General features: G+C 36.5%; 1 protein-coding gene across 3 annotated transcripts in view; it reads right to left on the reverse strand.

The window, feature by feature from the left end:
• Window positions 1-25,700, reverse strand: part of LOC129245422 (putative fatty acyl-CoA reductase CG5065) — a 74,142-nt gene that overhangs the window by 23,246 nt on the left and 25,196 nt on the right. For 2 of the 3 annotated variants that reach the window (XM_054883579.1, XM_054883580.1), the window contains exons 2-3: window positions 16,332-16,616; window positions 11,711-12,136 (exon numbers count right to left, since the gene is read on the reverse strand). In XM_054883579.1, the coding sequence (XP_054739554.1) occupies window positions 11,711-12,136; window positions 16,332-16,608 (703 nt within the window). In that variant the 5' untranslated portion in view covers window positions 16,609-16,616. Of the gene's footprint in view, window positions 1-4,157; window positions 4,357-11,710; window positions 12,137-16,331; window positions 16,617-25,700 lie in introns of all 3 variants that reach the window. The other variant, XM_054883581.1, reaches the window with a different exon arrangement.

Below are 25,700 nucleotides of genomic sequence, written 5' to 3' on the forward strand. Positions count from 1 at the left end.
GCCTGAACGCGACATCGCTGTCTAAACTCTTACTTCTTTAGAGGTTTGGTAGATTTAAATTCTGCAGCCATTCTCAGTATTGTAGCGTTTATTAGAGAGACGAAGTGGTTTCAACACATTGGAATTAGAGGGAGCGCTCACCAAGAAGCTCCGCAAGAGTTATCGAGCCCCAAGGCTCAATAAATTCACCCAAAGATGTTTAGCCACAAAGTGCTCACCCAGAAGCTTAGGTATCAGACCTGCCATCACCGGTTCCTCCACTCTCCTTAAGCTAATTTTCGTTATAGTTAATATTCACAGCTCGAACCTTTACTTGCCTCATTGTGTGTTTTGTATGTTACCTTAAGGGACGATACCATTACTTAACTGTCGGCAAGACAGCCGTCTAACTTAAATATAGCTTATTTAGAAAGAGATAGTTGCGAACTAGACCAGCTCTAAATTCACTAGAAGTTTAGTACACAAGGACGGTCTTATTCCCAAGGCGGAATAAGCTAATACTTATATCGGTTCCAGGAAATCGCAATGTTCAAGGGAATAAAATTGCTGATGAATTGGCCAACTGCACAGCAGCGGTTCCCCCACAGGGACCAGAGCCAATTATCGGAATCAGTTCTACAAGAATCATGAATTGGATCAGCGATTATGTACGCAATTTACATAAAGAGCGATGGTCCAGTCTAGAACACTGCAGAACTGTTAAGTGTTTTGTGACAAGCGCGAACAGAAAACTGTCGGACTCACTTCAAAAAACTTGTTAGAAAATACCTACGATTGATGGGTGGAATTATTACAGGAAACAATCCATGGGGTCCGTATATGACCACCATTGGAATCATTGGGGACTCGATGTGCCTGTCTTGCTTGGAGGAGGCGGATGGCACTGATCATTTTCTCTGTGAGTGTCCTGCCGTTGCTAAAGCAAGGCTACGAATTTTTGGTTGCGATGCCATGAGAACGAGTAAAATCTGCCAAAGAATCTGGAAAATTCTAACAGAACTAGCTATCTCTCTCTCTTTGAATCTATTCTATCCTACCTCTTTCTCTTCTCTCTTTTTCTCCTCGACTATCAACCCTTTTACTTTTCAGAGCTTCGAATGCAATGGGCTTTTTAGTCTGAGTGTTGTAGAAGGTACCAGTCTCTCGGTGCTTCTGGCCACGCGTTTTTCACTTTCACTTTTTATTGGTATGCATACTCTGAAGCATTTTTACACGTACTCACTGAATTTGTAGGCAAGTAAAAAATCGATTAAAGGTTTCACAAATATTTGAACAGATTTTTCAGGCTTAAATTACCTTTATTAAACCATTTAAAGATCACTTATATATGTACTTGTACGCATAAAAACAAATATATCAAAAGTTTGTTCATTTTATTTGCATAAAAATATGCCATTTTTTTTTTTATTCATATCAAAAATAATCGCACGTGTAAACGTGCGTACGTATGTGTCACTTAAACCTAAACAATGCAACCTATACAAGTAAATTTATATACATACATACCAAGATATAATAATATGCATAACTGTTAAGTATGTTCACTTTGTGCAAATAAAGCAAATTGAAGCAAAAAATTCCGCGCGTAAAATTTTATAACAACAAAATTCATTCAGCATATCAGCTGCTCTCGCTCTCTCCATATGCACGAATCTCTCAACGCACTTCTAACCGCTGATAAAGGATGCTATGCGGTTATACAGCCAATAAGCCAACAGGCCTAATATCACAGTCTTACAGAAGCGATCCAACACGTACAGGCTGTAAAAGGCAAATATGTACATACATACATGTATACATACAAACATACATAGAAGTGCTAAGTTAATGAGCCGAAGATTCCATTTTCTCAGTTAAATTTGCATTTTGCTTGCATACAAATTTCTTAACTCTTTTTCAACATTTTTCTATGTAGCGTAAATTCAAACTCTCCCTTTGAGCACGAGCTCTCATTATGAGTAAGAATCCGGGAGTTATGCAATTCTTTAAGCATACACAAATTTACTCTGAGCTAAAACTCTCTTTTTATGTATGAGCATTAAGACGGGTTAAATTGTAGGGAACGATTTCGATATATTTTCAAGCAGATTCAGATGCAACACAAAATTCTATGAAAAAAAATCATTAAAGACAATTTCAAAAGCACCAATTTAAAAAAAAAGGTATTTTCAAATCATATGAACTACCAAATCTCCAACTGAAAGGTGCTAAATGCTCTCTCCATTTCGGATGATTACTAAATTCACTCTCAACACAACGCGGCCAAAAAAAATACTTCTGAGGTGTGCGAACTGGGATCTACATATATTGAAGAATAGAATCGATACGCTGGTGGAGATTTCCAACTCTGCTTGCAATAGTGATTTTTAGAGCTCTTGCCCAGTAAGACCGTCTCCTAAGAACAACCCGTTATTGTTGTTGTTGTTGTAGCAGCATAATTATTGCTGAAGTGACAATCCTTGGCGGAATATCAAACCGAGTTGTTCCGGTTACGTAGAACTGACTGTCGTGGGACAACTGAGCTCTCTGAACTAAGGGTTTCGACTAGTAGCTTTTTTAATAGAGCAAAAACGAATAAGTCACCCTTAGCTAGTGAACGGTACGAGTAGAAGTCAGGATTAGGAATATACTATTATTTGTAAGAAGTTAGGAAAGATAAGCGGACTTCATGGAGAAGTTTCTGTGATAAAGTGAAAGTTTGCCAAAAGTCTGACTATTATTATTATTATTCGCTAGAGCGCTGGCCGGGGGCGCAAAGTACGAAAGTAGTCTGACTATGAACTGATTTTATATATTTTTTTTATTTGGTGTTGTTGCACTTAATGAATGCGCAAAAAACATAGAAAAATTACGTTTAATTTGATTTGTTCAGCCATTCTAAGGTCATCAAAATATCAAAAATAAATACTTCGTTCTAAAAAAACACCAATAACTGGTTTGTATCAAAAAGCTAACATTCATACTATTTTGGTAAATATTAATTTTCATATCAACTTCGTATTAATTAACCCTGCTTTCGGCACCCGCGTCTGACCAGACTTCTTCGACTTTAGTCGTGAATTTAGCTTATTCCTATTATAGCTAACGACTTGAGGTACCAGGTAGCTTCCTAAAACTTAATTTTCTGTCGATTTATGAATATAACCTTTTAAAAAGGATCCTCGAACAGAACGAAAAAAGGCCAGATCCGAATGTCCAACCGAAGGTTTTAAAAACGGTGTCCAACGGGAAATTAAAGATAGCTTTGAGTGACTCGAAACTGCTTTTAGAGTTGTGCTCTAATAGACTTTTTTTTTTTGAATATTACATCGGATCCGAATCTGCTAGGCAGTATGTCGAAAACAGAATTTACCCACCCTAATGCATTCTAGGGCTCATTGACACTGTTACACTCTCTAATTTCCCACTCTCTATGCTCACATTTTGAGATTGCGACGAGCACGCGGCAGCGATTCAGGTGTCTCTTTCATCAGATATAGACGTCCACCATGCAAGCAGGAGAGCATATATTCTTGAATAGACTCCTTGGGATCCATATCCATGTTGAAACTGTATAGAGTTGCTCACATTAATTCATCTCACATTGGGAAATATAAATTTCATAGTTCTTTTTAGCGCTTAGGTACATACATTTTCTTATCTTCCGGAGTTAGTGATTTCCAGAGCCCATCGAACGCCGTAGACTTGAATACCCATGAACGCATCGAGAAGAATTGCAGAACTTCAAGCCCTATTTGAATACGCCGCTGTACACGTAACATGCTAAAATTGATTGAGATCTCGTCAGTGTTGAGCGATTATTACGATCGATTCTCTCTCAAAGAGTGGTTACCACTTACAAACGTTTCTGACCCAATATTAGCAGTAGAAAATCGATCAAATATGCCGGCAACCAATGGAAAAGTATAACGTTGATCTGATGATGAAGTCGATTTGTGGTAATACAGCCATCCGGATACCACAAGCACAGCTCCATAGGATATTCATAGCCAATTTTCTTGCCCATCTCGATGGCTTCACCCCATTGCAATTTGCGATGCTCGGCTGCGGTTATATTGAAAATTGGTACGGTTGCCGGACTAGAGTAATTGGTAAATGCACAAGTTTAGGTTTTTTCCTTTCAAAATGAATTACAGACAATGCTGAGGTTTGCATACCGCGTTTCCTGCTTATTGAAATCGTAGGGCATAACGACAAGTCCATTGATGGCATAATCGACCGGAATAACCTCGGATTTGAAACGCGTATCGATGAGCATAGAGCGTATAACACCTTTACCGGCGCCCACTAAAAGACCAGTAGGCCCATTCAAATTGTCAACCCAACCGGGAACAGGTTCATACGCCGAAGGCGATACTATATTGTAGGAGATTTAGGAACGAAATTTAGTTAATTGGATTAAAAGGAAGGGAATCCACGTAAGGAGGATAGGATAATATTTAAAGAGAAGAGGATGGGAATATTTGTGTGGCGTAAAAGGGATGGCAAGCGCATATGAGAAGGAAAGGCTTATATGAAGACGATGAGGGAGAAATCATGTTTGTGAAATATTTATGTATGCGATGAAATAGCTGGAAAATGTAATGGATGGCAAAATAAAATAACTTTTGACACAAAGTGTGGTAAGTAGGAATTTTTAATGAAATGTTGGTTTTCTAACCGAAAATGGTTAAGACAAAATACCTCACTAGGTCTTTAAGCGCCACACGCTGTGGAAACCTGGAGAGGTCGGCCCATATTCTTTTCACAAAGTGGATAGTTTTAAATACCTGAGTGTAAACCTTAGCAGTCTGCAGACCCTCTAATCGGCGTGAATGATAGACTGACTGCAAGTTGCCAATAGAAGTTATTTTGCTCACCTGAAATTTCTCAAAAATCAATTACTATAGAGGTCGTGTAAGCTACAAATCTACGGGATGCTAATAAGACCAGTAGCAACATATAGCTGCGAACCATGGGCACTGACATCTAACATAAAGAACTATCTTCTCCGCTTTGAGCGTAAAATCCAAAGAAGGATATTTGGACCAGTAAGGGAAGCTGATGGATCTTACAAAATTAGATGATGAGAATCATTGATGAGATCGAACAGCTGATATCAGGTCAAGACATTGTGCGTTTCGCGAAGGGGCTCAGCGGCTGAAATGGTGTAGACACCTACTCAAGATAGATGGCATTATTATTATAGGCAGTAAAAAGCGTGAAAGACCGCCAAGAAGATGGGCAGACGATGTTGATGCAGAGTACCGTCTTATAAAAGCTAGGAGAAGCGACGCAATGAATCGAATCGTACGGAGCGCGATTGTGCAGGAAACACTTGCTCACCCCGAGCTGTAATTTCTGTGATGATGATAAACGGAAAATAGGCTAAGTTTTTAGAAACATTGGGAATGAGAGCATCATCATTGCTTGTTTTAAGAACGCTAAATCCAAGCTCGTCCTTAGAAAACTCGCATCATTTCGAGGGTTTGGCGAATAAGAAAGACGGAAGTTTATTACTTTCAATAGAGGTGAAACAAAAACGCACCTTAAATGCTAATAACACATGGCTGCCGCCACTATGTGATTATGATATTTATGATCTAACGATAACACCTCAGGGTAACTATCAAAACTAATCAAGGAGAATAGTTTACAGTTTTGAGACTAGGTTTTTGTGTATTTAATAACAAACGGGCGTACTCTCTCTCTGAGGCGTATTCTAAGATCATTGATTAGCCCGCGGCCTCTTCTTATTGGATCACAAGTACCTCTTACCAAATTCATCAAATCTGTTTACATCAATATGCCTTATCTGATTGGGATAAACCAAAACTGAGGATCTAAAAAAAGGCAGCGAGGTACTAACAGAACAATTTCCTTCTATATTATATAACAGCCCTTCGACTGCTGTAACGTCTTCGGAAAGGTACGTCTAGCCTTCCCGCATTTGTGGCGTGCGTCTTGATATTTTTCCACAGATGGAGAGACCTACAGTTTTAAGCCGACTCCGAATCGCAAATGGTTTTTATGAGTAGCTTTTTCATGGTAGAAATACATGCCGAGGGATGGCCGCTAAAAGAACAAACTTTTTCTATGTATAATTTTGCTTTTTCATACACGGAGATTCGATCCTACGCATTCCTGAATGGTAGTTGCACCATCCCACTTGATTACGGCGGCCATCGGAAAACCTCAATATCGCGATCGTTCGAGTTTTTGTCGACAGTGCGAAGCGGTTCCACGACTAGAGCTAAGCAAAACTGTTGTGGATGTCGTTTATGATGCCCTAAACTGTTGTTTCTTATGCAAGCTATGGAAGAGGAACTACCCTCGTTCTACATGGATTACCGAAATCCAACAGAGAATATCTCTTGCCAACAAATGCTGTTTTGGACTAAGTAGACAATTGAATAGTAAAGGCCTCTCTCGACAAACAAAACAAACATTCCAAAAGGCTCTGATTATGCCCGACCTGATGTATGACGCAGCTTGAACGATGACAATATCCGATAAGGCGTTCTTTGGAGTGGGGACCATTGGACGCTGGCGACGGCGAGTATCGTAGGTAATGCAACATTGAGCTGTATAAGATTTCCGATGATATAAGCATAGTGCACGGATAAAGGTACAGCGCCTTCGTTGGCTGGGTCATGTCGTCCGAATGGATACAAATGATGCGGCTCTGAAAGTAGTTGCTGCGGTACCAGCTGCGATGCGAGGAAAGCTTTCTTAGCGTTAGAGAGATCAGGTGGAAAGAGACTAAGTTTCACTTGGTGTTTCCAACTGACGCCGGTTAGCACGAGAAAGAAATGACTGACGCGCATTGTTAAACTCGGCCAAAATCGTATAAGCAGTTATCGCGCCAATCAAGACTAATAATCTACAGATCGAAATTTAAACAAGCTATTATAGATTTACACGCAAAATACGTAAGAAAACGAATCAACGTCGAATAAACTAAATCTATGAGGATGAAAATTTGCTGTATAGATTCCTTTGCCGCGCTGTTGACTCATGACTTATTTTATACCAAACGAAGGAGCAAAACTTTATTACTAGTTGTAATCTCTACCTTTTCGTATTAAATTTGGCATCCTTCCTTTTCTACGACTACTACTATGCTTTGCAAAAATAACTCCTAGAAAATCTTAAAGGATATTGACAATGTATTCCTTGTATGTGGAATTTTTATTTGGGAATCATCTTTTGCCCCGGTTGTGGTGTCCACGTTGAAATCTGAGAATGACTCCGGTAAATAAGTTCGACTTTGAGCTCAATTGGCAGTTGAGTAATAAAGATCTGTCTCATGACAATGCTTTAGCATGTCGCAGTTGCATGAACGGTGGAAAACGACAAGCACCGCAGGCAATGGAACAACAAACTGTACACCTTTGAGATTTACGAAGACACAATGGGCGACAAAGGAAGATCTTTCAGCTGGGCTATTTAAGTCATGAGCTGCGGGTGAAAAACAACGCTGCAGCGCTCAAAGTATTCGTATCTGCTGGCGATGATAGTGAATGACGCGGTGTTCCTCTGCGTGGAGATGTACTTTGCTTCATAAGCTGTTTCTAATAGATGCCAGTTGTTTTCTTAGTTGTTTGTTTGAACTCTAGTAGAGTCGCTGTAGTGGGCTGTGGTGGTTCTAAAGTGATGAATAACAGCATTTTTCTCAAATTAGAAGTGTAGGAAAATGCGACTGTTTAGAATGAAATTGCGGTTGTTTAGGAAATTTTAAAGAAAATAACGGGTGAAAAAAGGTGTGGCGGATGGTGTGGTTTTTATGAAAATAGTGAGTGATTTTTATAGAGTAAGAAAAAGAGAAACAAAGTATGTGGTTTCGGGGGAATAGAGGAGTAGGAAAAGGAAGATTTTTTTTTGTTTTTTTTTTTTTGTATATTCTTTAGGCATTCAACATACCGTTTTTTGCAAATGTTTCTTTCTTATTTTATTGAAAGCATTAGCTGGCAGCGAGGTTCAAAAAGAAAAATCAAGCACTGTACTGCGCGCTGGGCAAAACAAATATAGGTAACGACGATTATTTTTATAGGTGATAATGTAAATTGTCTCTGAACAGGTCTTTGTTGGTAATTGTGATTGTACGATTTAGCGTTATCAGCTGGGTAGGCATAGATTGGCAGCGATTTCATTTGCACTTTTGCAGGGTTCACACTTTTTCTTATTCCGTTACAAGAATGCTGATGTTGTGGGGCGAGCGATTGTGAGGCGGTATTTAAGCTTTAGTTTGTATGTTTAAGTATAAATGAGCAGAAGCTTTTTAACATACAAAAGTCATTTGTAAGCGCATTTTGTAAGCTCGGAAGGATTACGATAGTACGCATATGTATGTATGTATGCATGTAGGGGATTATGTAGCATGTTGCATGTTGCATGTTTGGTATATAAGCAATTTTGACGGTGTGACGTTGCGGTGACGATAGCTCTGACACAAAATGAATATGTATAAATATTTTTTTTGTTTTTTTTTTTATCTTTCAATTGAAACTTTTAATTTTCATATCGATTTATCTTGAATGTTGAAAACAAATTAATTTTTTTTCTGCATTTCAACAGCACTTGCACATAAAAAAATAGTATTTGATGTTGTGTCGCGCAATAAATATTCGATTGATGTATGAAAAATGTCAAATGGGTCCACAAACCGATTTCGATTTGGTAATGCACAATTTTTTGGTTTTATATTCCGATGCAAAAATATATGTAGCACTTTGTGTTAACTTTTTGTTTTTTTTTTTTTTTTTGCTTTTTGTTTTTGTTTCTGTTTTTGTTTTATTTTTTCTTAGTTAAACAAGGCAAGCAAGTAAGAAGCCTGGGAGTTTGTAAAGCATTTTTAGTTCGAAAGCACTTAACACAAATACACGCAGAATTTCGTTAGCGTATGGCAAAGGAGGTGAAATAAAAGGTTTTTGAAGTTTTGTTCAGAGAATTTCTAATAAGCTTTGATAGTTTTTTTTTTTAATATAAATTATGTAAGAAAGTAAAATATAATTTGGGGCTATTAAATATGAATATAAGGTGGCGCAAAATTAAGCATCGATTTAGTTTTTAAATCACTTTTTTACTAAAAAAAAACAAACATTTTTTGAGTGATGGAAATTTTTATTTGGATGAAAATCTTTATTTATTTTTAGCAATAGAGACAGCTTATATGTTTGTACACTGCAGCAGATTAATTCACAAGTGTCAAATATTAGTTTGGGGCAAAGGAAATCCATTATTTTCTCGGTAGATGGCTGTAGTGATCGAGATCTCGTAAAGTATCGGCCAACTAATTTAAAGTTTATGCTCGTTGGCAAGGTGACATTTCACACTAAAAAAACTCTTTTGCTGTTTTTTGTTTGTTCCATTTAGTTGTGCAGATTTATAGAGAAGGTTCAGTCCTGGCCCGTTCCTCATTTTGGGCAGTAACAAAACAAGGGTAAGAAATTCAACTCAGAAATTACTTCACCACAAGTTAACAGTAGAAAATTAATTAATTGTGAACATGCCTGAGCCTTCTCTATAAATTTACGTTCTGCGAGTTGTGAGTCACAGGATGTTAACAATGGAAGTCAAAAAAGAGAAAATTCGGTAGATTTTACAGTTCTTCTTTGATAAAGGCGAAAATGCAAGCCAGACCGCTGAAATCTTAAAGGGGAACACCACTGTGATTTTTTCAAAAAAATCGATTTTTGTTTTGCATTTTCTTAAAGTAGATATATTCAAAAATATGTAAAAAAATTTTTACTTAAAATCTTGAAAATTGACGATGTTATACCCAATACAATAAGTGCAAGTAGTGAGTTACAACGGCCAATAACAGCTTTAAACGCGTTTTTCTCAAAAAGACTATTCTGAACACGGTGGCCTCGATTTCTCGAAGGCTTATGAACCGATTTAAATTTTTTTTTTTAATTTTTGTACATGTATTGGCTACAGTCGTACATAGCCGTTTTTAAAAATTCCAAAAAATAATATTTTTTCAAACCTTTCGAAAACAAAAAAGGGTAAAAACACAAAATCATTTTTCAAACCTGCACCATTTTCTCAAAAAAAAAAAAGAATAAAAAAAAGCCACCACGTACGACGATAGCCATTGCTATATGGATTAAGAATTTTTTTGGTTTTTTGCTTTCAAATGATTTTTCACCGCTGTATCGTGGCCACCAGGGTGCATTAGTTTTTTATGACGTCATTGCATAAATATTAATAACAATTGTACTTTTTAACATTTTTAATAAGAATTTGTGTCAGTATAGTTGAATACGAGTATACCTATGTTAAATAAATAATAGTTCGTTCGATCCTCAAATTATCATCCCTACATATAAAAAAAAATCATGAAAATCACATAATTTTCACGCATTCACAGGGGTGTTCCCACTTAAATGGTGTTTATGGTGCCGATACTCTAACAGCCAATTACGTGCAATTTTCGTTTCTTCCGTTCCGTTGAGATATTTTTGATGTTAAAGAAAATATCGATAATGTCAAAAATATCAAAAATGTCGGAAGTGTCGTTAAAATCACAGAAAGCTGACCGGCATGTGAGTAGTCATAGCATCACCTAGGGGCTAAAGGTCGACCATAAAATCATTTCTTTTCCCCCAATCTAATATTATTGACATTTTTTCTGATAGGGTTATTAATTTTGAGCCACCTTGTATGTATAAGTATGTATATTAATGCAGTTGGAGTAAATTAAAGCATTGGCACAGCAATAAAATATCAATAGCAAGTATTTTTCTTGTTTTTCTGTCAGAAATAAAAACACACAAGATTGAATAACTACCAAATTTTTAGACTATCAACTTCGATAAGAAGCACAGGTACTTACATACTAAACATTTGGCAGGAAAATGTACATAAATAAGACAAATAAATTAATTGATTATAGTTAATAAAAGATAAATAAAAAAATAAAGAAAATGTTCTCCAGAGTATAAGTTTTTTTACTTAAAATTTTATAATAAAAAAGTTACCCTTCTGTGATACACAACTTTCATTTTTTCCTTTTATTGCAAAACGAAAAGCACCAAAATCGAGCAAAAATGCACAATCAAACAAGCAATGCTGCATAAAATTATGTTATTTACTATTTAATTTGCTAAACGGGCTTATGTTGTAAGGCATAGCAGCCGTTCATTGTAGCATAAACGCAACCAGCAACAATGTTTAGCAACATGTTGCGCAACTGCTAACAACCCACTCGTGAAAGTACTCGTAGTTGCGACAGCTCAAGACACAATCAAGATATTTGGCATCAGGAAAATGGTACGTCTCTGGGGTTTGCTCAAAATTGGCAGTGAATAATTCATTCGCTTTGTCTGTCTATTCCAAATGATTGTAGATGCAATTTTGTAATTTGGAGAAATATAAAAAGCGCTAAGATTAGTTAGTATTACTGCAGCAGAATGAGTGTTTTTTGATTTTTTTACTTGTAATGGGATTCATTTTTATGCTGCGGAGACGAGTTTTTACCAGAGCTGTGTTGCACATTAAACTGTATTTTAGTAAAAACCAAAATGTATATTTACTTATTTATGTATGCACTAAAATAAAATAAAATCAGCAAAGCATTGAAGCACTTGAGCTTAACAGCTAAGAAGTAAAATAAAGCTTTATGCGCCAAACCCATTTTAAATGTAAAATTCAAATATATGTAGAATACAAAAATAATGTCATTTCAAAATATTTGCTTTCTTTTTAGTGAATGCTTCGTACTCACCAATACTGGGACGTGCTATAATCACCGGCATTGTTTCATAGTGATCACGCACCAATATTTCGGCTAAACGCTTCGAGTAAGTGTATGTGTTCGGGTGCGGTTTGAGCAGCTCGGGCGTAATGCTGTCCAGCGTCTTAACGTCCATCCATTCGACCATGCGCATAAGATCCTCTGGCTTGTGTGGATATTCGTAGATCTTCTCGTGCATTACCTCTTGATCGCAGTTGCAGAAGGCCGTGGAAACATGTACGAATGCTTCGAGGCCTTTCATTTGCTTGGCAATGTCCAGTGCGCGACGTGTACCGGTGGTGTTCATGTCAATGGCATCCTTGAGATTGCCTTCCAGTTTCAGGGTGGCTGCCATATGGAAAACAATGTTTGTGTTGTCGGTGACATACTTCAAGTTTTCACCACTCAGACCAAGATCTAGGACAAAGTAAGAATATCAGCATGCATGTATTAAATTGTCTGATAAAACAAAAGAAAAGAAATGTATTGTATAATAGATTTTTGTTTGAAATCCTACTTAAACTCCTTGAACAAAATTGCAGTAGATAGCGGGTAACGGGTTGGCGGGCCGAGTTCCTCTTCCAATTCGCTTTTGTGCGCCTTGATATTTTTCCACACTTGGAGGTTGGCCACTGTTTATCGAGGAACGACGGCTATTAGAAAAAAACGTTTTCTATCGTTTTGGTGTTTCATGCGCGGAGATTCGAAACCAAGCACTACTGAATGATAGTCACTAGTATTTATCACTATTTAGCTTACTAATATTAGAGGAACAGTTTGAGTACCAGCCCGTCAGAACTTGAAATTAGATACTTCAATCAGTTCGCGCGAAGGTCTCTCGTTTGCTAAATTTTGCCATTTTCTGCTTATTTTTGTGTAATTTCGCAAGCGTTTTTCAGACAAGTGAGAAATTTTACGCCTGTGCAATTTTTAAATATTTCGTAGAGGAAAATCAACAATCGACCAATGCTTTGTGCTTAGCCAAATGTTTGAAAAACATCACGCATACGGGCTATATGTTCACTGCCTTTTCGTTGATTTTAAACAAGCCTTCGACAGTGTGAAAAGAGACCGCTAAGTCTTGGAACACCAGCGAAACTAATAAGGCAACGCTCACAAATACAAAAGGAAAAGTGATCGTTCAAGGGAAGCTCACAGATTCTCTCTCTATTGAAACAGGTGTAAAACAAGGTGACGCCCTTTCAACTTCCATATTCGATTGAACGCTGCACTTCGTCGTGAAGGAAGTTAACAAAAGTGGTACACCTTGTTAATTAAAACAAGCCAAATATGTGCTTACGCAGGTGACAACGCTATTTTCTCGAGGAATACGAACAATTTAAAAGAAATCTTTTTTTGTAAAACCCAAATGAAGTCGAGGCGGCCAACACAGGTGCAAAATTTTCATGTAGGAGCTGCTTCTCCTTTTGAAGCAGTGCAACATTTCAAGTCTTTGGAAGTTATTTTCGCATGTAGCGGTGATTGAACTTCTGCAGTCAGGAATCGCATCAACGCCGCCAACAAAAAATAGTTCCTTTTTATCTACCTTAACTTGTTCAAGTCCCGGCTCTTGTCTAAAACTACAAAGCTACCTAAGTACAAGACCCTTATCGGGAGAATCTTAACGTATGGATGTGCGGTATGGACTCTTCTTAAAGTTACTGACTGGGCGCTGATTGCTAGCATGGAAAGAAAATGTTCAAGAAAGATTAGAATCCGACACAACTCTGAACTGCTACTAAGACATGCTATGCAAATATAAAATTGTTCAGATCAAAGGTTTTATCACGAATGCCGATAATCATGATGTATAAAACTTTGATATGTCCGGTTCTTACTTATGGTGCTGAAATCAGCATACTGAAAGCTAATGATGTAAACCAGCTATTGCGATTTGAAATATCCATAATGAGAAAAATCTATGGTCCTATTCGGCGTGAAAATGGCACCAATCGCATCCGTTATAACAACGAAATGGAAAACCTTATTGGTGGTGAAAATGTAATACGTTTTATAAAAACGCAGCGGATTAGATGGATTGGCCACATCATAAGAATGCCCAACGAAAGAATCCCCAAAAAGGGTGTTTACTTTGCATCCAATTGGAGGAAGAAAGAGAGATCGACCAAGATAGAGATGGCTTGATGACGTAGAAGCAGATTTAAAAGCGATGAACGTTCGTAATTGGAGAAATGAGGCAAGAGAGAGACTGAATTGGAGGAGGAGTTTTGATGAAGCTATGGTCCACCACAGACTGTGAAGCTAAGAGAGAAAGAGAGAGAGAGACAACACTAAAATAAACGAGCTTACCAAGAACGAGACAGCTGTGCGTTTTGTTAAGGGGTTAGGGGCAGCGGGTAATGGGTAGTCGCTGTCAAAATTAGATTAGACATTTTTATAGCATGAAATGGCACAGATTTTGCGGCGGAGCGGGTTTCTTGCTAACGGTTATTTTTGCGGCGGCAAAATACTTAAATTAATTTCTGTTTTTTACGACTGCTTGAAGATTCTGATTCCTTGATGAAACAATAATATTCGATTTGCACAAGAAACCCTGCAAACTATCACTAATTTAGAAACAACAACGAGCTTCAACGATTTGCGTCACAAATATAGCAAACGAAAATATTTCACTACAAAATGAATTTTTTTGTAACCAAAAAATGACGGCTGAAAACCGTCATCGTCACAATTGTGCTTAACCGACCGAATTTTCCTACGGAAGTGGATCAGCTGATCACCATCCAGCAATCCGTTACCCGCTGTCCCTGTTTCGAGCCTAACCTGCAATTTGATTAGACGACAGCAACATTTGAAAGTGACCGAGGCTTTTTATTTCTTCTATGATATTTCTTTCTTTTCCTATTTATTTTCTTTTTTGTTGTTTTGTTATTTTAAGTCACTTGCATCAGCTTTGTGTGATTACGAAAATACTGAAATACTATGACAAAGCTTGCAGTGTTACAAAAAGATTTCAAAATAGCAGGGCATTTCATACTAAAATTGCCATTTCTGTAAAGGCATCTCAATTAATGTTCGAGTTATGCCATGCAATTGTAAGTAGAAAGACGGGTGGCCGAAAATTCTTCTATTTCACTTCATTTCATCATTTCAATAATATTTAATGCCTAATAGCGCCAAATATCAAACATCTAACAAATTTGGTGGGAGGCATACTCTCATTTATATAGAAGTGGGTTGTGCAAGGAACCACACATATTTCATTCATTGGCACCTATACGAAAATATGTGTGGAGTTTCATTGTACCGGTATACACCTATGAAATGAGACTTTTTTTCAATTTCAAACGTTTATTAACAAAAAATGGTTGCAAATTTAATCTTCAAAATAATAGCCATCGCTAGCGACACATTTTTCCCACCTCTCAGGCAATTTGCGGATGCCGCGCCAAAAAAAATTGGCCGTCTTTGGCCGCAAACCAATCATTGAGCCATTTTTTGGTTTCTTAGTGAGAATTGAAGCGCTGCTCGGAAAGTGCGAGGCCCATCGATGCGAACAAATGATAATCGGAAGGCGCCAAGTCTGGTGAGTAAGCCGCATGCACCAGCGGTTCCCAATCGTACGTCTCCACCAATTCCCGGGTCGCTCTTGTTCGATGTGGCGGTGCATTGTCACATTGCCAGTTCATGCGGCACCCATCTTCCGACCTTTAAAATCATGCCCATGTCTTTCAAACATTTTGAAATGGTCCCAACTGCGCTGCCATCATTTCTCGCGTTTGACCATCATCTTCATCCAACAATGCTTGCAATTCGGCGTCCTCAAACTTTTTCGGTGGCCGGCCACAGTCCTCGTTCTCCACGCTAAAATCACCACTTTGGAATTTTTCAAACCAGCTGAAGCACTGTGCTCTACTTAGAGCATGTCCACCATAAGCTTCTATAAGCATTTGATGAGCTTGGGAAGCGTTTTTCCTCAATTGATAACAGAAAATCAACGATGTCCGCAAATCATAGTTTGAAGGCACAAAATTCGACATTTTTAAGAGCGACAGAAATGCATTGTTGTATGAAACGTAGCAAACAATGAACTGAATATTGTTGACAGATGGCAGGCGAAAAAAACAAGACATTTGGGAAGGTTTAAAAATACTCCTAGCCACATCTATGGACTAATAGCTGAAAGTCTCATTTCATAGGTATATACCGGTATATAACGGGTGATCAGATTGGAGGTACTTTTTCTAATAAGGTTTTTTTGACAGATCACGCGTGACTTCTGGAAAACTAAATACAAATTTTTTTATAGTATTTGGGCTGAAGAGCTTTGTGGACAAACCAGCTTCGATTGAGACATTGGAAGCTAACATTACTAAATTTATTCACGAGTTACCGACCGAAGTCCTCCAGCAAGTCATTCAAAATTGGTGCTTGCGGATGGTCGAATTACGGTGTAGTTGCGGCCAAAATTTCGAAGGGATTATTTTTAAAAATAATAAGGATTGTCACATTAATTTAAATTTTCGTGGTTTCTTTCAATTTAAAATCTGCTACCTCTAAATTGATCACCCTTTATAAAACCAATGTCATTTTTTTGCAGCTATACTTATTTCTAAGAAAGCAAAAAGATTTGCCTTAGCCCCCAACTTACTTTCATAAGTCACATCACCATTGAAGCTGGTAACTTTCTTCAGCACCTCTGGTTTTTCCTCGCGTATGCGTTGGAAAATGGGCAACTTGAACATTTCCTCCAAACGGACTTCAGGGCTCTTTCCGCGCTTTGGACGTACAATAATGATGACCTCCTTTAAAGCAGAGCATGAGTATAATAGCTTTTCGACTAAAACTTTGCCCATAAATCCAGAGGCACCCGTAATGAATACGGTTTTGCCTTTGTAGTACTCCTGAACTGGCGTTAATTCGGGCATTTTGAATTCTGCAAACAAAGAAAGAAGATATTTTATAAGAGTGGATTGAGTAAATCAATAGTGTAACATTTCCATAACAATAACAGTAATAGGTCATACAATACATACAACAGTAATAAAAGTAGCAGGAATATAGCCGTAAAAAGAAATTATGTGGAGAAAAAAAGTTATTATCAAAAAAAAGCAAAAAAAAAAACTCTCTTACTGAGAAATCTGTAAAAAATAAAAGGTTTTAAAGCTAGTTTTTTAAAGGATGTATAAATATTGTTAGAGCTCAGATGAGAAAAAAAGATCTGAGATCTGCATAAAAATTAAAATTGTTGCATTTTTAAACCCAGCGCGCTTTTACTCTATTTTGAAAATTTAAATGTTAAAGCATTCATGTCAACGTTCACACTCTGTATTGCAAATCCAGCAGATTCTTATTCGTATTTACAGTGAAAAGTGTGTAGTTCTTGCCATGTAAATTTTGAATTCTGAAAATTCAACTGTTTTTAAATTACTTATGCGAGTGCTGCTTTTTATATTTTGCGTCTTTGCATTTTTATTAAAAATTTTGGTATTTTTAGCACAAACTGTTATTTTTTTTTTGTTGTTGTTCCTCGTTCACTCTTCTCGGAAGCACAAGGCCTCGACAAGACTCTTCCATCGTACACGGTTCTATGCTGTTGTTTTTTGCACGGTCCTATGAGATCTCGGCATCTGCTAGTTCGCGCAGAATCGACCTTCTCCAAGTGTGTTTTGGTCGACCGCGACCTCTGCCCCCTTGCGGGTTCCAGTCCAGCGCCATTCTCGTGATGCTATCTGGTGGTTTTCTCAATGTGTGACCTATCCATCGCTACTTTCTGCGTTTGATTTGCCTAAGGATGGGTTCCTCGTTCGTTGATCTGCGAGCGAGCACTAACTTACATAGAACATTTTTCCTCACGAGTTTTATTTGTTCTTATTTCTGTGAGTTGAAAAATTCAACTCGCCAGAAGATGGAATAAATTAGTGAAAATTTTCTTGCGATAATTTATTACGATTTTCGGCGTGGAAATTCGAAAGAAGAGCAAGAGCAACATTAATCAACGTACTTCGGCTTTTGGCGTTGATGCATCACACTTCGCCTCTGTGAAATACTGGTATAATGAGCCCCAACTGGGTCGTCGATCCGTGCAGGATAGAAGATAGAGGCATCTTTGAGCATTAGTGGGACAAACATATATTCAAGTCTGTATGAACAATTGTTCTGCAAAGAAGATTTGTTCTCATTGAGTACCGCATAATTTGACAGTTAGTGCAACAAAAGTTGTTCGCGGAAGAAGCCCCTCAAAGCAAATGGTCGCCTGTTTTGTCGAAAAATCTGGTCATGTCGCAGAGAAACTTAAAATAGTCAGTTTTGTGAGTGATACACAATCATTTGTTTGCCAAAAGTTGTCAGAGAATTAAGGAAAACCAACCGCCGAAGACCAATCATCCTTCACCAACACAATGCGAGCTCTCACGTATCGACTCACACCAGTGAGTTTATTGAGCACTCAAACACTCAAACTTTGATACTTAATTACTTCTTTTCGTTCACAAAAAAAAAAAAAACAAAAAATGCGAGGTCAAAGGATTTCAACGCCTGTAGAAGCTGTTGAACATTTAAACAGCTCGTTTTGGAGGTGTCCACTTCTAAGTCGCAAAAGTGCTTTGAAAATTGGTTTTAAGTTCATGCGATGTGGAAGTGTATTGACTTCCATGGGTAATATTTTGAAAAATAATAAAGCTATTTTTGGGACTTTTTTTAGGCCAAATGTTTTATCGCGGAAGACTAAACTCAGAATCTTCAATACAATCATCAAACCTGGTCTCCTGTATGGATTAGAAACTTGAAAAGTGACTGAAGTAATCTGCAATAAACTACAATAAACTACAAGCTTTCGTATACAACTGCCTCCGAAAAATCTGCCGGATTTTCTGGCCTGCTATCATCACAAACGAGAATCTTCACGATCTCACAAACAACCTATCCACTAATCTGGAAATCACAAAGGCAAAATGTAGCTGGATTGCCTACACGTTACGTTACAGCAAATTCGCAAAAATGGTCTTTGAATGGAATCCACAAGGCAAAAGAGGTGGTCGTAGCCCAAATATGATGTGGGTGAGGACAGTACGCACTGAAAGCAAGCGATTATGTTTCTGAAGTCAAATTAGGAACTATGTGTATGATAGAAGCCGTTGGAAGATACTAGTTTTCGCCCTATGCGCCAATTAAGAGGAGCGTATCTTCTAAATTTATACACGACTTGTTGAATTGTTATGGTTTGTATGCTTTTAAGATGTTCCAAGGAATAAATAAAGCAGTTAGTTTTGAAATAAATCAACTGTCGCTCTGAGCTAACAGTACCCTGTTATAAGCCCTGTGGTCTGGCTACCAGCTGCCTGCAACAACACTTTAGGTCACGACACATAATGAAAGGTTCGGCTGAATGAGTACTAAATGCAGCAGCTGTCAGGTGATTTATGTATGGCCTATGATCGGCTGCACAGTGGCACAACAATTAAACACAAAAATCACACAAAAGTACTGCCACTTAAGGCACTGACCACTTCAACGAGCCACTTCAACCAGTGTCACTGATTAGGCATTACGAATGCTTACCTTTGAGTGGCATTAATGCGGCTGTAAGTGATATTCGGCTGCAGTGAAAACGCAAAAGCAGCAGCAAAGTGTAGCACTACAAAGCACTTGAGGCACTGCATGAAAGGTACTTGTTGTACTATATTTAATAACAACGGAATTTACAATTCATGCGGTATCACATTTTCTAAGGTTGCAACCAAACGTTGCGCGTGGTATTGCAGAAATATGCTAACTGTATATGAGTGCAATTGTAGCAACATTTTGAAATTTTACAATGCCTTTTCCTTTCAAAATAGCACAAAATGCACAAGCGCACATACGCACGCGGCGTAGTGGCAGCTGTGAAACAGGTTGCGACGAATATGAACGAGTACAAGTAATCGTCTGGCAGTGGCAGATAGTTGCACGCGCGATTGCCAATTTCCATGCTGCTTTTACGGCATTGCATTTACGTCGAGATTATGTAACGAAAGTAGTGCTAAATTGGAAAAGTGGCAATATATGAATGAAAAAAAAAAAACTACAAATAATCAAAATGTAGGTAAACCGCAAAGCAGTTTTTCGTCCAGCGGTGAAGTTGGCGAATTGGGTGAGCAACAAGTGGCGCGAATCGGCTGCTGCTATCCCCTTTTGAAGTGAATAGAATTTGTGCGCAATGAAGTAAACTGACTATATTTCACACAGCTGTGTGTGCTATGAGTCTGGCAGAATTAGCCGCTGAAGTGACGGCATTTTCGCGCGCCGTTCACAGCACAAATGGCCAATTGAAGTTGCAAAAACATGCGGTGCGGGAAGTCGTTACTATTTATTGCGCAGCTTTTCTCGTTGCCTGCTGCTGCGGCGAGTGTAATATCTGCTTTATGGATACGAAAATGTTGTAATTTATGTGTAAAAGTTGCATGATGGCTTTGCTGGTGGTGCAGGTGTTGCAATATGCCCGCCCATGCAAGTATGAAATTATCGATGTACGTTCTATTGCGGATTCCAGGATCACATTCAAACTTTTATTGCTAGGTTTTAGTGCCAACACACAGCCGGTATGCAAGGTGTGGCTATGAAGTAACGAGATTGGCGCTGTGAGGCATTGCGCTTCGGTTTCATACATATATATTTACTTGCAACACGGTTGTACAGTAAAAGCTATTTAGGAAAAATTGTATATGCGCCTGAAACTATAGATTTTACATGGATATGCTGTATATTCACTCTTTCATTCTCTCATCAATTTAATAATTTTTTTAATTACTTTTAGATTTCAAAGAGTTACATTTTTCAAAAAATGGGTTTAAATACTTTTGCCCAGTTTGTGGTATCAATATGAATACCAATTGAAAGAAGATATATCCAACTTTTAAAAAAATGTTTATTTACTTTTAGCCTGGTCAAAAATAGTGCAGTAATGCTCTTTGGAAAATTTATTCCCAAATCTCCTTGAAATGTCTTAATAAATTATGTAGAAAAAATGTTATATAAAATAAAGGTTTGTACATATATATGGGATATGTAGTGGTACATAGCTTAACTTCGTTCTTCTTGCTGTTTTAAAAAAAGGTTAAGATAAAAGTTGAACTTTCCTCCTATGATATAAAGCATGCAAAGAAAAAAAAAATATACAAAAAAATTGTGTAATAGCGGGATATCTTCTTTCGTTTGATATCATTATTAATATCATAAAATGTTTAAAATGTTTATACGTAAGTATCCAAAACAAACTAAAATTTGTGCCCTTTGAAATTTCAAATTTTTTTTTTAATTAAATTAATTTTTTTAATTTTATTTTTTTTTTCATAAAAATTCTTTTTTTTTTATAAAAATAATATTTGTCACAACAATATTTTTTTTCATAAGAAAAAATATAAACATATTGCAAAGTTTTGACATTTATTCATTTGTTATTTCAATTTTGTTTTTTATAAAAATAATTTTTTTCTTAGAGATAATGTTTTTGATAAAAATATTTTTTTATAAAATTAATTTTTTCTTAAGAATATTTTTTTCATAAAATTAAAGATAATTTTTTTAATAATATAATGTTTATAAGTTTATTTTTTATAAATTTTTATAAAAATAATTTCTCTATAAAAATAACATTTTTCCAAAAAAGTAATTTGTGCATAAAAGTATCTTTTTCATAAAACTAATTATTTTATAAAAATAAATTTTCCATAAAAATAATTTTTTTTAATACAGTTTGTATTTCAAAAAATAAAAACCATTTAATTTAAAATTTAAACTTTGCGCAAAATTTAATAAAAAAAATTTCGAAATGTGTAGAAAAATTTTAAATATGGAATTTTAATGTCCATTCAATTTTGGGCAAATTTGAAAAGCTCGAAAATCGCCTTAATTTTAAAAATTCCTTTCACTGGCGATCTTGTGCATTTTTTTTCAAATTTTTTTTTTATAAAATTTTTTTTATCATAAAGATAGCTTAAGTCTTTTATAAATATTATTTTGTTATGAACTGTTTATTATTTATATATCAAATTGTAGAAGCTGTCAAGATATTCTATGTGGGTGCATGGCTCTGTGTAGAAGACGCTTGAGATTGCTTAGTGTCTTTTCTGTGCAACATTGCGGATACGGGGAATTTTAAACTAGTTAGTATATGGAGCTTTTTAAAGACCACACATTTACACGCACCTGATTTAAGGAGGACGAAAAATAATAAGAAAAGGATAGTTCGAAGCCAGTTCCTCATTTACTTCCGTTTCCCCTAAATATCCCTAGCCACAAATGCCACAAGTTTTGTGGATAGTCTGTAAAAACAGTTTACACAGAATCACAGCTGAATGGCGGAAACAGCGAAAAGGAGGGAGGGGAAAATTAATATTCCGAACACTTAATACTTGTATTTGACAAAAAAAAATTGTATACGATTACCCGACTATGATGTGAAATGGATATCAATGGCTGCGCGAGCTGACGAACCACCAACTGAGTTATTCAAATTCTGAGGCAAGCAGTTAGCAAATCAACTCCAGTGTAAAATGTGGGCATACGAATAGAAACCTGCGTATTGAAATTCAACTAAATCCTATTTGTAAGAAGAATGATTCGGTATTCTGTGCCAACTACCCCGAAATCTTAATATTGCATATTAGGTGCTATCGATCTAAAGATCAGAGCTTAGCGTGAGCTGATTTCAACTAATTTGATTTGATTTGGTTAATATACCATTAATCAGATATTCACAATTAATTTATTTAAAAAAAAAACTTATATTTGCCTTCTTTATAGCCGTTTTGGTGGGTATTCGGTGGAGAGTGGCCGCTAAAGATTTATGAACTTTTGTAGATCAGTGAAGACTAATGGACTTCGAAGCGTCACATTTTAAAGTAAAGTATTGCTAGTAAGGTATTGTAAAGAGAAGGAAACCCGTGCAAGCAACTTCAACTTGATTTGAATAACAGGTGAACGAAATTTCACCTATACCCGTAGAAATACATTAAACAAATTCAAGTATTCAAACCTCCGGTGCTTCAAGTGGATGCTTAATACTGCACCAGTGTCCTGCCTTTGCTAGGGCACGGCTACGGTTGGGTTCCGATGTCGTGAGAATAAGTAATATTCGTTCTCTAAAACTGGAGGATATTTACAGATTTGCCAAAGAATCTAGAAAATTCTCACAGGACTAACTACCTCTATCTGTGTTTCTATTCTTTCCTATCTCTTTCTCAGATACTTTTCTCCTTCCCTCCTTGACTATCTACCGCCTTTCCAGAGCTTTAAATACAATGGACTTTTTAGCCTGAGTATTTTAGCAGCCACCAAATCATCAATTCTGCCTTTTCACCCACTTGCATGAAAGTGAGGTTATTAGGAAATGTCATAAAATCATAAAATTTTTTTTTGCGTTTTATTTTTGCTGAATATATATTTGATTGATTAAAATACCTTGAATTATTTTATAATTTTTATAATGCTTAAGGGTTAAGGAGCCTTGTTAGGCACAGTAAATGAGACAGCCAGAAAACTGCTGAATAATAGATATCTATAGATACGAGTATAGTGTAAAATTAAATTTAATGGCAGTATTGTTGAGATAAAACTACAAAAAACAAAAATAAAAAAATAAAAGTAAAAAAAAAAAATAGAAAAATAAAAAAAATGTATAGTTCAGAGAGCAGGTACAGCAACAATGTGACAATATTTAAAGTCGGCAGTTCAAAAATAGTATATAACCTTTGAATTTCTTGTGGGGCAGAAAACATGAATATAAAAAATTACAAAACCGAACTTTTTTTTTGGCCTCTAGGCCTATGCTCGAAGTCATTCAACTACAAAGTAACTAACGTCCAATTCAACAATACGACTTTATGACTATTATCTTCAATTGTAATGCTATAACTCTGATGCCACAACTTTTATAACAGCTGCGCGCTTGAATGTATGTCTGTATGTACGAGTATATTTGAGTATTAAAGTGAGGCTATTGCACTGACTCGTTCAAAGTCTATTACCTGCAGTCAATTTGTTTTTGTTTTTTTTAAGTATGTGCGTATGCACGTTTTCTTCTTAATAAAATATAAACATTGCTTCATTACTCACACCGGTTAGTTGAATACAGACAACTATTAAGGGGCGACTAAGCGACTACCAGCTACCACTTTCGTTTGTCTGCATTGCCACTCGACCACTTTGGTATGCTCCAATTGCGTTACGTTGCTCGCATGGAATTTTTGCGCATTGTAAAATCACTCGACAATATGTACAGAGGTATGTAGGACAAAAGCTTATATTAAAGAATTTTCGTTTAGAAATGTCTTTTGGTTAAAACGGAATTCAAGCCAAACAACATTTTAGTTGCTTTGCTATGTAGTCCAATTTTTGACGCACGCTCGAGTTTACCAAAGGAAATGCAATACGAAATTTTTCATTCATATGAAATGTGTATGTATGTATGTGTGGATTACACCATAATGTTAACGCAATTGCATTAAAATGGTTAAGTGGACGTAATTAAACATTCATTGTACGATTAGACAGACTAAAGCAGCAAAACAAAGCGAATCAAAAGACTTAAGCAACAAACCTGAGCAAGTAACTGACGTCAATATTTGCGAGTATTTCTTGATTGGGTGGGAAAATGTCTGTTACTGCCGAACGGAAAGAGATAAAGCAATAAATAATAAGAAATTTCATAAACAGGGAAACCGTTTTTCATATATATTCATGTGGGATTGCCAACATTCTTGACAGTTTATTACATTAGATTTAAATATGAAGAAGGGAATTCACAACAGCGCAAGAAAAAAATTCTTAAAAATTCTGCTGAATCGTGACGACTTCAAACTTGCACATTATTATACTAAACTCTAATGGATTATGAAACTGTAAACTCAATTTAAAGTGGGTCAAAAGCCGCGTTGATTTCTGCTGCCGGTGTTGAGGTAAGCGTTGAATGAAGAATAAACACAAAACTGTGTTCGAAAAAAATTCGCAAAAACCAGTGTGATTTTTGAGCTACTTCAAACTTACACAAAAATTCTATGATCTAATTAATATGATCGAAATACTGAGTAAAAGGTTTAAAATTTTGATGAAAGTTTGCCGAATAAAATTCGAAGCTTTGCGTTACATGATAGTTGTTGTAGCATAAAAATAGCTGTATAGAAATAAAAAAACCATAGCTGCAGTTACAAAATAAATAAATAAATAGTCAAAACTTATCAATTTGTGGTGTACACTTTATATTGAAGCTGACTTTGTTGATGATTGGAAGCTGACTCCAGTCACTTCAATTCACAAAACCGGCAATAAGAGCATTATTGCGAGCTCCAGACCAATTTCTAAATTATCTACTGCACTTAAACTCTTTGAATGTGTTGTCAAAGACAAGTTATATTTTAGGGTAAAAAGTCTGATTAGTTCTAGGCGGCATGGTTTTGTAGTTGCAAGATCTACGTTACTAACTAATCAGTTTTTTCTGCAGATTGTCACAAAGGCTTGCAGAGTGGCGATATACAGGGACTTCTCTAAAACCTTCGATAAAAGCTCTCATACGATTTTAGTAACTAAATTGGCATTTCTTGGCTCTCATGCGCCATTTCTTGATGGATTCGGTCTTATTTAAAAAAGAGATGCAGCGCAGTAGTTATCGATGGGGCTTCTTCGCAACAATTTATTGCCACCTCTGATGTACCTCAGGGTAGTGTTTTCGAACCTTTGTTATTTGGTTTGTTTCTTAAGGTTATCTGTTCATGTTTACTTTTGCTAATTTTCTTCTTTAGGCTGATGATCTAAACGTTTATGCTGAAATAAGAAATTCTAGTGATTCCGCCGTCCTAGAGTCTGCGTTAAAGAATTTATTCTCCTGGTGCCTTATGAATTGTATGTTTCTTAATATTGAAAAATGTCATCAAATCACTTTTTCTAAGTTTCTAACACCCCTTTAGGGGGAGGTTCTAGTCAAAATCGACCAAAAAAACTTATTTTTTGTATTGCTTTATTTTCATCGCTAAGGTCTTAAAAATGT

The sequence above is a fragment of the Anastrepha obliqua genome, chromosome 4, assembly GCF_027943255.1.
Source record: "Anastrepha obliqua isolate idAnaObli1 chromosome 4, idAnaObli1_1.0, whole genome shotgun sequence".
Lineage (NCBI taxonomy): Eukaryota > Metazoa > Arthropoda > Insecta > Diptera > Tephritidae > Anastrepha > Anastrepha obliqua.